At 40.3% G+C, this 13,717-nt stretch overlaps 2 protein-coding genes across 6 annotated transcripts in view; one reads left to right on the top strand and one right to left on the bottom strand.

Moving 5' to 3' along the window:
* The window catches only part of PLPP1 (phospholipid phosphatase 1), a 119,216-nt gene extending 112,430 nt beyond the window's left edge, over window positions 1–6,786 (top strand). For 3 of the 4 annotated variants that reach the window (XM_024130420.2, XM_055086559.1, XM_055086560.1), the window contains 2 exons: window positions 4,277–4,453; window positions 5,033–5,429. In XM_024130420.2, the coding sequence (XP_023986188.1) occupies window positions 4,277–4,453; window positions 5,033–5,164 (309 nt within the window). In that variant the 3' untranslated portion in view covers window positions 5,165–5,429. Of the gene's footprint in view, window positions 1–4,276; window positions 4,454–5,032; window positions 5,430–6,288 lie in introns of those variants that run through there. The other variant, XR_008618057.1, reaches the window with a different exon arrangement.
* Window positions 5,442–13,717, bottom strand: part of MTREX (Mtr4 exosome RNA helicase) — a 134,509-nt gene continuing 126,233 nt past the window's right edge. For both annotated transcript variants that reach the window (XM_024130240.2, XM_024130274.2), the window contains 2 exons: window positions 6,970–7,074; window positions 5,442–5,578 (listed from right to left, as the gene is read on the bottom strand). In XM_024130240.2, the coding sequence (XP_023986008.1) occupies window positions 5,526–5,578; window positions 6,970–7,074 (158 nt within the window). In that variant the 3' untranslated portion in view covers window positions 5,442–5,525. The remainder of the gene's footprint in view (window positions 5,579–6,969; window positions 7,075–13,717) is intronic.

Below are 13,717 nucleotides of genomic sequence, written 5' to 3'. Positions count from 1 at the left end.
ACGAACCCGTGTGCCCTGCATCGGCAGGCGGACTCTCAACCACTGCGCCACCAGGGAAGCCCCCAAACTCTCTTTTATCATTTGAGTCACAGAAATTCAAATTTAAAAATAAAACAAAACAGGATTTTGGTTAAACACACAGAGAGGAGGCTGTTAACTGGCTTTTTTTTTTTTTAACATCTTTATTGGAGTATAATTGCTTTACAATGGTGTTAGTTTCTGCTTTATAACAAAGTGAATCAGTTATACATATACGTATGTTCCCATATCTCTTCCCTCTTGCGTCTCCCTCCCTGCCAATCCCACCCCTCTAGGTGGTCACAAAGCACAGAGCTGATCTCCCTGTGCTATGCGGCTGCTTCCCACTAGCTGTCTATTTTACATTTGGTAGTGTATATATGTCCATGCCACTCTCTCACTTCATCCCAGCTTACCCTTCCCCCTCCCCGTGTCCTCAAGTCCATTCTCTAGTAGGTCTGCGTCTTCTTTATATTTTGGTTGTAAGCAGCTGACTTATGCAGATCTCCTAGAGGAGAGGATGGTTTATAGTAAAGACATACATGGATTAGAACAAACACACCACCAGGAACAGAACTTTTTCCATGTGTCTCATTGACCACCTGGTTTTTTACAGTGTGGCTGCCACTCCACACCGTGGCTGCTTCATTCTTTTCTATTAAATGGCTCGTTCTTATCTAACCATAGCTTTTGCTTCCTCTTTAGTCTGCAAGTAGCCTATCATGTATCCATTAGGTGCCATTTCTACAACTTCTGAAAATAGAGAACTCCTTCTTACTCCCAGTGTAAATCCCAGAGGGCACATTACAGCCCAGAAGATTTCTAAGTCAAGCCTGTCGTAAGTCATACTCAGTGCCCTCCCAGAAAATAAGGCAGGGCTATGTGGTCCCCTTCAATTTTGTCTGTGGATCAGCAGTTTCCCCCAGAGGGAAAATTGAAAGTTTTTTAAAAAAAATTAATTTTTGGCAGCGTTGGATCTTCGTTGCTGCACGTGGGCTTTCTCTAGTTGCGGAGAGCGGGGGCTACTCTTCGTTGCGGTGTGCGGGCTTCAGTAGTTGCGGCTCACGGGCTCTAGGGTGCGTGGGCTCAGTAGTTGTGGCTTGTGGGCCCTAGAGCGTAGGCTCAGTAGTTTTGGCGCACGGGCTTAGTTGCTCTGCCATATGTGGAATCTTCCCGGACCAGGGCTTGAACCTGTGTCCCCTGCATTGGCAGGCGGATTCTTAACCACTGTGCCACCAGGGAAGCCTGGGAGAACTGAAAGTTGTAGATACTGCCACTGATCCAGTCTGGTACCGTATACAACATTGGATATGGAGTTCTGTAAGTTCTAAATCTTAAGAGATAAAGCCACTGAATGCCTTACCTCTGATGGGTTTAGTGCACACGTGATTAACATATGCATGTGTGGGAAGAAGGGGAACAGTGGAGGTTGCAAAGGCAGGGACCTACAGAGCCTTTTTATTATCAGCTCTGGCATTAAAGCATGAGCTGTCCCTGTATCTAGTTCTAATACAACAGTGCTGAGAAGCATCAGATAGTCAGTTCCTCTGAGACAGTTAGGGAAAGATGGATGAATGGAGACTTCTTTTTAATGAAACATACATACTTTCTTCTCCCCTCTCAAAGGACAAGGAGTAGAATTGAAAAAGTTATAAATCCACAAAGTCAAAGAATGGAAAACGAGACAATAAGCAAGAGGTAAAGATTCTGGAAAGCAGTTAAATGAGTGGTAGGAGGAAGCCAGGTCTCTAGCGCCTCCAGAGAGTGGGAGCTTAAAAGATTTGCACTGCAGAACCTGAGAAAGGATGAGGAAGTGCAACCACCAGAAAGAGAGCATGGTGTGCTTTGTTGGACCTGCTCATGTAGGACAGGCTTCGGGCTGGCAACATGGGAGGGGAGTTGTCGAGGTCTGGAGTTGTTCAGGGCATGTCAGCTGTGGAACTCAGTTGACCCAAGGTTCAAGAAACTCAATGTTAATAACCGGTCTACTGAAATGGAAGAGTCTTCCCAGGGAAGAGCAGGGCTACAGGTGGTGCCCAGCTTTTGTAGAGCTACGTTGAGTACCTTGGACCCAGGGAAACACAGAACAGGCATATAGGAAGCACACTCAATTAACCAACCTCACCCAGAGCTGAGAACTGTTCTGTGACCAGAGCCTGCACTCAGGCCATACGGCCATTAGTCAGCAGAAGGGCCAGAACACAGAGTGGAGCACAAGGTTAGGTGTATGATCACAACTGGGGAATCCCAGAGCTCCCACAGTGGGGAGTGACCTCTGGATCCACACCGAGGGGACCATCTGTACTTGGGTAGACGTGTAAGAAGAAACTAAGTACTTAGAGGGTAAAGGGTTCACCTCAAGTATTTTGCAACTTATTTGATTACTGATCCATAAGTGAATGTTATTTTCACAGGGATATTGAAGAAGAGATTGGGGCAAATTAATATTTATTTAACAGATGTCTGCAGGCTACCTACCTAGGGTCAAAGTCAGGGTTCTTTCAAAGGAAAGTATTGTTAGAGGGATTTTAGAATCTTAAGTGAGGAAGAGCCTTGAAAGTCCTGTCTCTGACTGGCTCTGAGTTTCCTTTAGGTTAGGACTAGCTTTACGTCCATTTTAGAGTGTTTTTTTTGCTTTTTTTTTATTGCTATGTCGCTAGCAGGGATGGGTGCAGTTCTCCCTAAGATGTCTGCGTTCATGTAAGTATTTGTAACTCTTAGGTATATGTTTTTATAGTCTAAATAACACATGCCTTTAACCCTTATCTGAAAAGGTTGCTTAAGAATAACGAGAAGAGGGTCAGTTAAACTTTATATATGAAACTTGGCTTCAGCCCTAGTCAAGGAACTGTTCTCCTTAAAATGAACAAAAAGTTTCCAATTAAAATGTAACTAATGAGGTGAATCTTATCTGGCATGGCTGTGGAACCTAGTTGGGGTTCAGTTGGCACATGTCAACTTTGCCCCAACCAGAACCAACTATGTTCCCAACTCTAGAATCTTGAGACAAGCCTCTTACTCCTTACGTTTTTATAGCTTCAGCAACAACAAACAAAAAAAGGGGAGAGGAGCTCTACAGAAAGCCAGTAGCACTTCAGCCAGCTAAGGAGTCCAACTCAGTTAAACAACTGGTATGCTCTGCTCTTTTAGGGTTAGATGTTTATACTATAAAGTACTTGATAAAATTAGACAACCTCGGGGACTTTGCCAGGTGCTGAGAACTGAACACACACAGCAGTGCCCAAAGAACTGGAAATGGATTTGTGTATCTATTTTAAAAAGGCAGCGTCACTGGGTACAGCCACATAATTAAATGCAGTCCTCAGAAAACAATTTAAGTATATGAGCCATAAATTACTGAGCAGAGGAGTTTTTAAAAATGAATATTAAGAAGTATATTCTTACTGGATAGAAGTTAGGAAAATTTTTTTTTTTTTAAATGAGACCATATTGGCTGAAAGGAGTTCATAGGAAACTATTCCAAATTCATTCTACATTACAGTCTTTAGGGATGCACTCCAAAGTCAGAGGCAGGCTGACATGGCAAAGGCAAGATTCTCAGGTCTGATTAGAAAAGTCACAGAACTTAAAGGGTACAGGTGCTATTGAAAGAATAGACTCCTTTACTGGATCAGGACTAAACTACAAACTATTATTTACTTAGGCAGATTATTGTATTTTCTTATAAATACAGATTATTTATTTAGTCTCAGTTGCTCTGTTAAATAATTTGAGGCCAGAGGAGCTCTCAAGTAAATTGTTTGGGTGAATTAAGCAAACTTAGTTCCTAGATAGGCTGGGTAGAAAATATAGTAGCTTGGCCCAGGGTAAGGGCAACCTGTGCTCAGAATGCTAGCAGTTGATCCCAAGACTCGACACTAATGACAGTTATAATTCAAACTGGAAGGTGAGGAGCTGCCCCCCTGAAATCTTGGAAGGTCAGAAACGCTTACCTTGTTCATAATTTGAAGAGTGCTCTAAGAAATAAATTATGTTACTAGGGCAGTAGTTTTTATTTTTAAAATTTTTTATCCTTTTGGTTTTGTTTTGGGATTAATTTTTAGGTATTAATGAGTACAAGAATGCTTGCCTAAAGCCCTGTTCCATATATAATAAATCAGATTATTTAATGAATATTAATATTTAGTGACTATTATTTTAAACGTCAACCCTTTAGCAATGTGGTGATAATTAATATAAAACATAGTCTCCAGTTGGTATGTTAAGCTCTTTTCTTTATTTTTATCTTTTCTGTTAGCTTTATCTTCAAGCCAGGATGAAGGGAGACTGGGCAAGACTCTTACGCCCTACACTGCAATTTGGTCTTGTTGCCGCGTCCATTTATGTGGGCCTCTCTCGAATTTCTGATTACAAACATCACTGGAGTGATGTGTTGACTGGACTCATTCAAGGAGCTCTGGTTGCAATATTAGTTGTAAGTATACAGGGCAGCAGCCTACATCCTGATACTGACAAACGCTTGGAAAAATAAGTAGAAAAAAATGTCCCAATGAGAAACTATGCTAAGGCAGAGAATGTGGCTCAATAAATTGCTACTGGGTAAGGACCCCAATGTTATTAAAAGTCATTTTAGGATAGATAGCAAATAATACCTAAGTTACTTACTCTTTGCACAAAAGTTATTTAAAAATTTACTGAATTTTTTTTTTTTTTTTTGTAAAAAGCTCTGGCTATAAACAGTTTTCTTTTTAGTTTGAATTGAAAAAAAAAAAACTAATTTACATGAGGAATGACACTTTCATTAAGGGCTAGCAGAGTGAAGCCATCTGCCCAGTACATAACAGAGCAACCCTCAGAATGTCCTTCACAAAAATTCCTGTTAGCCACTAATTTATTCGTACCCTTAACCTGTACCCTGTAATGTATATATCCTTTTGTTTATATTTATTTTTTGCACACTGCTTATTGCAACTTTTTATATGGTTTTTAAACTTATTTAAAATTGTATCATTAAATACTTTGCCCCATTCTAAATGTTACCTGTTCTATACAGGCTGTATATGTATCAGATTTCTTCAAGGAGAGAAATTCTCCTTTTAAAGAAAGAAAAGAGGAGGACTCTCATACAACTCTGCATGAAACACCAACGACAGGGAATCACTATCGGAACAGTCACCAACCTTGAAGGTGGCAGAGTGCCCAGATGAAGTTGGCCTGCTTTCTAAAGGAAAATACTGCAACCAGAAGGCAAGAGGATGCGTCCTTCTTCCCAGTATACAAGCCTTTTAAGGGGACTGCTGCTACTGTACCTTTACCTGTGTGTATATAGTAACATTTAACACAATGGTTATCTAATAGCTCTAAGTTCATTACAAAAAATTTCAAGCCTTTCACTAAAACAAATGCCCCACCTGTACATTTTTTTATTAAAAAAATGTAATGCTTATGTACAACTGTATGCTTTCTTAGAATGATGCTTGATTTAAATATAATACATCAGACAGGTGGTGAACAATTTAAAATTCCACATTCCTTTAGCTGACTCTTTATAAGTAGAGGCTGGCGGCAAACACAATATCTCTCTTGATTTTGGTGATTCCTAAGAGAAAAGAAAATACGGTTTAAATTTTCCAGACCACAAAGAATGTAATTCCCCTCCCCTGGGGTTTTGAAGAGACAGCACAACAATCCTGATTGATTAAATTTGGTGAGAGGGCAAGCCTGGAAAATACAAAACCTTGCTTGCCTGAAAGACACCTAGGAGTTCACAGCCACCTTTGAGAGATGGGAAACTTAGAAACCAGACCCCTGTTCTCATAACTAACTCCTGAATCTAAAGTACCCCGTGTGTGCGGGGCTGTCTAAAATTATTCATAAGCCAAAAGCATGAATTTTTCAGCCCGCAACGGAAGGCACTATATTTCAGTTACCATGTGAAATTCTTTCTGGACTAAGGACAAACAAATTTTATCATACAGAAGTTTACAAAACTAGACTTAAACCTGGAGTGATTAAATAGGTCTGCCTCTATTTAGCAGTGTTGAAAATATAAGCCAGTTTTCATAAGCTTCTTCTTAGGATACTAAGTTGCTAGCAGAATCACCAGGTCTGACTGTGAGCAGCTAGTAACTCAGAGCAACTATGTGGCTGCTATTCTTTGATGTTTTAATTCATAGTCCTTTTTCTTGGCCAGCATTCAGATGGAATGAAATTATTTGCAAGCATGTATGCCTCCCCCCATTACTACCACCTTGGTCTAGCCGTTCTTTCCTGATCTGGTCTTCCTGCTTCCACCTTGCTAATCTACAGATTTGCCTGTGATGCAACAGCAAGAACTGCCTTGTGAAACCCAAGTCAGAGCACACCACTCCTGTGTTCAAAACCTCCAATCATTTCAGAGGAAAAAGCTGAGGGCTGGGAGCTACATGACCATTTCTTTTCTTCCTCCGACCCCTACTATTCTACTCATTGTTCAGCTGTGCTCCATCCACACTGGCCTCTTGTTGTTGCTTAAGTATATCAAGTGTCTATGAAGGACCTAAACGCCACCTTCTGAGTAGGGGACCCTAGGCCATCATATCCATCCTCCAATTCCCTACTGTCTCTTCCTTTGTTTTTATTGCTACCTGATATATTTTAATTGTTGACTTGTTTACTGTCCACCTCCCTGCACTAGAATGTGAGCCCCCATTAAGGCAGGGGTTTGTATCTTTTTTGTTCACTGCTGTATTCCCTGGTGCTTAAAACAATGTCTGGCACACAATAAGTGCACAATAAATATTTTGAGATTTTATATAATATTCATTTACAAACTTTTTCCAACACACACACAGACACGCACTGATATTTTCTTTGAACACTACTACATGGCCCTTCATGGCAATCCAGTGAAGAGCATCTGAAAATGTTCTCCTAGGTTGTGGTCAAGAGCTCAAGTCTCAACAGGATTTGCCTAAATTATTAGAAAAAGCTTATGGGCTGGATACTGACCTTCTGAAAATTTGTTTTCCAGCTCAGTGTTTCCAATGGCTTTTGCTGCTTGACACATTTGTCGAAGTAGTTCTTCCAGGCGCCTCATACAACGAATTATGCTGCCTGGACAGAAAAGGAAACAAATCACTTGTAAAGTGTAAATAATCGGGAATAGCAGAACTTTTGTGAAGATGCAAGGAAGGTGAACATGGGATGATTAACGAATAGTACTTTGAGGGACTTCTCCTGCCGTAAACCAGTAGTAAACTTGATTGGTGACTGCTAGGCACCAGGAAGGCTACAAAGACAAAAAGTTTAATTCCCATCCTTGACTAATGGTAGAGTGAGTCATGGATTTATTATAATGTGTTGACACTTGCTCTTAGGTAAGTAAACAAAATGCCCTGGGAGCACAGGAAGGAGCAACATGGGTGAAAGGTAGCAAAGGTGACATATAACTTGGGTCTCTTATGAATGAGCTCTGACAAGGGAGGACCACTGAGACAATGCAGAAAAGCAGCTATTCAAGGACCCTGAGTGTGGCCTACTACGGCCTCTGGATACTATCCTGTGACGAGAATGCAACAGGGAATTTTTAAGCAGGGGAAAAACAGGATCAGATTTGTCATTTTAAAGGTGCAATCAATCATTCTTCTGGACCTTAAATAGACTCTTTCATCAGTGCTTTCCTCACACAATGTGTCCTCAATGAAGCATAAAAGAGATCAGTCTCTTCCCACTGGATGTGACTCCCTGTCTGAGACAAGTGTTTGCATCAAAGGTGAAGTTGTAAACACTGTTTCACTTCTGTCAGACATGCACAAGGAGGGGCCTTGGGATCCTTCCTCGTAAGTGCTACCTGCCTAAGTTTAAAACTCTTGGATTTCATTTTTAATGTCTGAAATACATTAGGAATATCAGTTCTCTCTGATATGCAAGCTGTTAACTCACACTTCAGGTCCTTATTTAACTCCTTGCAACACTGGAAGAATTCATTAACATGTATCAAGCTCTTGTAATACACTCGATGTGCAGTGTTGAGGGCTCCTTTTTACCTTTTAATGCCTTCCACATTATGGTACAGTGTGCCCAAGGGAGAAAAACAGTAGAGAGATTTAACTCATAAAGCAGAATGGAATTTGAGCTTAGACAAAGACAAAAATATAAGCCACGTATCTAAGAGAGTCATCAGGATTCAGCAGGAAGTGCCCATGTACATGTACAGCACCTTTTCTCTCTGAGAAAATGTTGCACAAGGGCCTGGGCTGACAAGGACAACATGCCTGGTTTCTGAACCCACCTCTGGGCCAGAGCAAGCAGAACACAAAGATGCTAGTTCACAGCGAGAGGTTTATGGGATGAGATTGGTCAACAAGAGGACCACCAGCATATATGTCAACTTGAAAGATCAATGGGGATACCTCTCTTAAAAGGATGCTATCATGTCCTACTTATGGGATGTTCACCTAATCTAGACTTGGTTATAAAAGGAATGAGCTGAGACACCTGGAGTTAGAGGAAAGAAGACGGATGGTGACCTGGACACTAAGAAAGATTCAGCTAAGTAATTAGCTCTATGATCTAGGCCCTTATTCTACTCTTATTTCCCCTTCTCATTTGTAAGGTAAATGATGATAAATGCAATTTACTTTACCTTACTTTACCTAACTGGATTTGTCTCACTTGAGATATGAGATACACAAATTCTGCGACGGGCAAAGCTTTAAAGGAATGTAAGGTCATAATACAGTCCTTGAACCAAAATATTCAAAGTTCATACTTTATTGTCCTTCCTCTTCTCCCATTAAAAGGTCCATGGAGTTCTTGGAGAAGTAGGGTCAAGACTGATATCTCACCTCCACATATACACACATCTTACAATAACCCTGGCTTTCTTATTATAGGAGAGTAAAGTAATTGATGTTTATAATAAGACTTAGGCATCAAGGAAAGGTGAAATAAGGCTGAGCATGTTTCGAGAAAAAAGGGTGATGTCCAACATTTTCTGAGTACTTACTTTGTGGCAGGTCTATAATCTATGTTTTGTGTAAATTTTCTTGTTTGACCCTTACAGTTCCATGAGACAAGTACTGTTATCCCTATTTTACAAAAAGGGAAAAGAAGAAGCTCAGAGAAATTGTAACTTGACCAAGGTCAGAGCCGGGAGTATATGATGGAGTCAGGATTTAAATCTAGACAGTAAGATTCTACAGCCTAAGCATTTAAGCGTATTATAGTGCCCACAAAAAAGATTTATCTATATTTTCTATAATAAATGTATTACTTTCATAAATTTCTGTTTTAATTAAATTCAGTTTATACATTTAAAATAATCGAGAAAAAACTGTAAATATTTAGTAAGATTTTCAGGTCATACTCTAAGCTCCTCACTTGTGTTATAAATCTTCATTGCCAGGTAATGCCAACGAATTTGCAGTAATGGCTTTCAAGAAGTAGGAAGTAGTGGAAATTGGCAAGTAGGATCCAGTCACAAAGAGTCTGTTTTCTTAGTTCAGCAATCAGAGTAATGACTTGTGATAATTTCAGTGAAATGGGGGACTAGGTTACTATGGCTCAAGAAGGAAAGGGGAGGTAGGGAGTTGAAGATGGGTCTATTCTCGACTACTCTTTCCAAGCCTGGCTTGTGAAAGGATTGAGGGATTGAGGATGATGATGACAAGATAACTTACTAAAAAATGACGGCAGCAGCTAACGCTTATTGACTACTTTGTGCCAGGCACTGTACTAAAGGCTCTACATGCATATTAACCTCACAATACAAGATAAGAGCTATTATCATTACCATTTTATAGCTAAGTAAATAGGCACAGTTAAGTAACTTTCCCAGGATCATTCATCTAGTGAGAGGGTAGGATTTAAGACCAGGATATATATGCTCTTGCTCTTAAACACTGTATGTTATGTTGGTAGCTGGAGAAGACGTGGATGAGAAATATAAACATATTCATATGCTAAAATGGCAGCAGAAAGGATGTGACTCAAGACTGCGAAGGTGCAGAAAACAGTGGAAGGCGGCCCTGGAACTGAGTGCAATTTCCTCTGAAGAGGAAAATAAGGGAAAGGATATATGCTATGAATTTCTAGGTTAGGACAGGCCTAGTGGCATCTCCCTTTCCTCTGAAGCAGGAGTGATCACCTAGAAATCTGGGGCAAAGTTGAGGTAGATGCTTAAGGAGAGCAGTGAGGATCTGGAATTGCCTCTAAGAGAAGCCTCAGAGCCAAAGAGAAGTCCTGCATGGAGGACATAGTCTCTGGACGTGGACAGACCAGGGATTACATGCATGATGTTAACCTCACAATACGAGATAAGAACTATTACTCTTCCCACTTTATAGCTAAGGAAACTAAGTAGTGGATGGCATCTACTACTTGAGGGACTATAGTAACAAGCTGTGGGAAAGACTAAATGAGGTAGAATGTTCAAAGTGTACCTAGCTGGTGCTCAACAGTCTCCTCCTCCTCCTGCTACCTTCTATTATTACTAGGAAGGTTTAATGTGATTCTGAGGTTACAGACTATGGCTTTTGATGACACCAAACCATAAAATTATTTTCTAGCAGAACTCTGCTGTGAAAGTATAGGAATAGAGAAAGTGAATAATTAGACTGATCCAGGTTGGTGGTGCATAAGGCAGATGGAAAAACAAGAATATCAGTTGCTTCCTAATTCTCCATGACTAGAAAAAAGGAACTGTGGTTCAGAAGGAAAGTTCTCTGTAAGCAGTGGCTGTGTCCTCTCCACAGCAGGTCTCCAAGAGAATGAGGAAGCAGCTATGTGATATCTACCTGTTTACTTCCTGTTACTGAGACAACTCATTCTGACACCAATTAACTATATTCAGATTTTGAAAATTAACAGAACAAATGCTGCTTCTTTTACTAGCAACCTTTAACAGAAGAAAATAGTGATTTCACAGATGTTGTTTCCAAGTAGGAGGAGACTGTCGTTAGCCACATCCATTTTACAAATGAGAAACCCTAGAGGTGGTTAATGCCTTTCAGGTTCAGGTTAACAGTTTGACATAAAGGATTAGAAAAGAAATCTGTTACCCTCATCGGAAATGGCAGAGATGACCATATTAGCCCCCCTCTACAGCAATGGCTTCCCTTTAAACTTTGAGGCTAAGAGTTCATGGAAGAAGAATCTTGGACCTTTACAAGCTGAAATGTTTATAAAAGTTGAAGATACTAGTTTGTTTTTGCTGTGACCGTGGCTGAGAAAATTATGAACAGACAGGACCAGGGAAGGAGAAAGCTCAATTAATGGCCTAAATGAATGGCCTAAGAGAGAGAGAGAGCGCGCGCGCGAGAGAGAGAGAGAGAGAGAGCGAGAGAGAGAGAGAGAGAGAGAGAGCGAGAGCACGCGCTTGAAGTTGCAATGGGGGAAAGGATGGGACTGAAAGCAAAGCCACTGTAGGGTCAGAAGGGAGCATCTCCTAGCTCCACTGGTAAATCCATGACTTGAAAAATGGACAGCACCTTTCTCTCTTCCCCTGGATGAGTGTTTCAGCTCCTACTCCCTCTTCCATTGGGCATCCATGTGCAGGCACAAGCAACACAACAACGGCAGGTAAGGAGCCTATCCCCCACCCACTGCATCCCAGGAGGAACGATGCTCCTCTACTGCTTAAAAATCTTTTGACACCATTAATGCAAATGCTAGTAGGAGCACTGGTGAGTCTGTTTCAGTCCTGATTCAAACAAGGTTCTGGATGGTCCATGTGTGGTATTTCTGTATTAGGATAATCACTTGTAGACCCTAAGTGTTACCTTTAAAGGTGGTATTTCGCAAACTTCAGTCATTAGCGTATCACTCATTTTTGCTATAACACTTTTTACTTAAGTAAATGAAAGCTGCTTATTTTTTTATAAATAGGCCATAATTATAAAAACTGTTACAAAAACAAAACAATGCTATCAATTCCAGCTAGATACTATTGCCAACAAAAAGTTGATCACCCAGACATATTATAGGCACCTCAAACTCAACAGTTCCAAAAAGTAAACTCAATACTTTCCTTCCAAATCATCTCTATTAACATATTAAAAACTTTAAGTTTACTCATTTATAAAGTGGAGATAACAAGAATTCCTATACCTAATGGGGTTATTGTGAGAAATGAATGAAATAATGCATGTAGGGTGCTTAACAAGTGTCAGTAACACAATAGGAGCTCAATAAATGTTGGCTATATTTGTTATTTCTGTTCTCAGGTGCTAGGAATGCTGAGCTCCAGTCTTGCTCTTACTGAAAGAGGAAATCCAGTCGCAGTAACTTCTGGGTGTCGAGAGAGAGGGTGGGGGCTGGAATGGAGAAAGTAATGAATATCGCATGACTCATGCAGCCAGATATTAAATGTGTATTTTGCAAACACTTTATTTGAAGAGAATTAAATTAGGTAATGGTTAAAAATGTAAATATATATAGGACTTTTAAAAAGAACAGAGTGTATTTCACAGGTCATTTAGAATTGAAAAGAAATCCTTTATAAAACTGCTGTGCAGGGCATCAGAGAGCCAGGTGCCCTGGCTCACAAACTCTGTTTTGACTGATTTCAAATGTGTACTGGGAATCACAGATAACCTGATATTGTTTTGGTATTTCTACAAACTGAGAAACTCACGTTAATAGCCAGGATCTGCAAAAGCTATCAGAGGCCCAACCACATGAAGTATATTGCTAAGATAAGCTAAAGAAACTAAACGCACATCTGAGGGAGTGAACACTGCCACACTTTGTAAGCACTCCCACTCAATTTCTGGAAAATGAGCTCTGACAGTTTCAGATGACATGAGAACAATTAAGAAAATGAGGCCAGGCAGTACAGGGTTGCACATACAATGGCTGTGGCTGCTGGCCTCAGTCTTGTCAACAAATCACCCTGTGTGTACACTGTCCATAGCTGCCTGCAGCGTAAAGGGGATGAATGAAGCCTACTGTGAAGAAGTGAATTACCCAGCATACTTCCTACCTACTGCAGTTCTCTGTATTACAAGGGTTCTCCTTACTCCCAGTTTTGGAAATCATTCTGCCTCATCAATTAGGACCACCTAGATTAAGTGTTAGATAAGAGATACAAAGCCATGACCAATCCCCCCAGGCTATCTGAAGCTGACCAGAAACAGAAACATACACACTAACAACCTAACTGTTTGTTACAAATCTTTTTTTCTGGTCTTGCCAGAGTAGAAAGCAAAACTGAATTCTTACTAGTCATTGCCTTTTGAAGAAAAATTGTGGTAAAATACACATAAAATTTACCACTTTAAAGCATGTACCAACAGTGTCACTGCCTGTTTTTATCCTCAGATTTACATCACCACTCTGGAAAAACTCACAGTGAGATATAATTCACATGGCATAAAATTCACCCTTTTAATTAAGTGTACAAATTCAGTGGTTTTGGGTATATTTGGAATTGTACAACCATAATCACTATCTAATTTTAGAATCTTCTTATCACTCAAAAAGAAACCCATATCCATTAAGCAGTCACACCCCTCTCCCCTTCCACCTTCCACCTTCCCCCAGCCCACGGCAACCACAAATCTACTTTCTGTCGCTACGGATTTGCCTATTCTGGACATTTCACATAAATGAAATTGTACAATAGGTGGCTTTTGTGTCTGCCTTCTTTCACTTAGAACCTTAATCTGGTCAAAGTTCATCCATATTTTAGCATGAATCAGTACTTCACTTTTTTTTTTTTTTCTTTTTTTTTTTGCGGTACGCGGGCCTCTCACTG

The sequence above is a fragment of the Physeter macrocephalus genome, chromosome 8 (genome assembly GCF_002837175.3).
Source record: "Physeter macrocephalus isolate SW-GA chromosome 8, ASM283717v5, whole genome shotgun sequence".
NCBI lineage: Eukaryota > Metazoa > Chordata > Mammalia > Artiodactyla > Physeteridae > Physeter > Physeter macrocephalus.
This window is presented reverse-complemented; position numbering and strand designations above follow the sequence as displayed.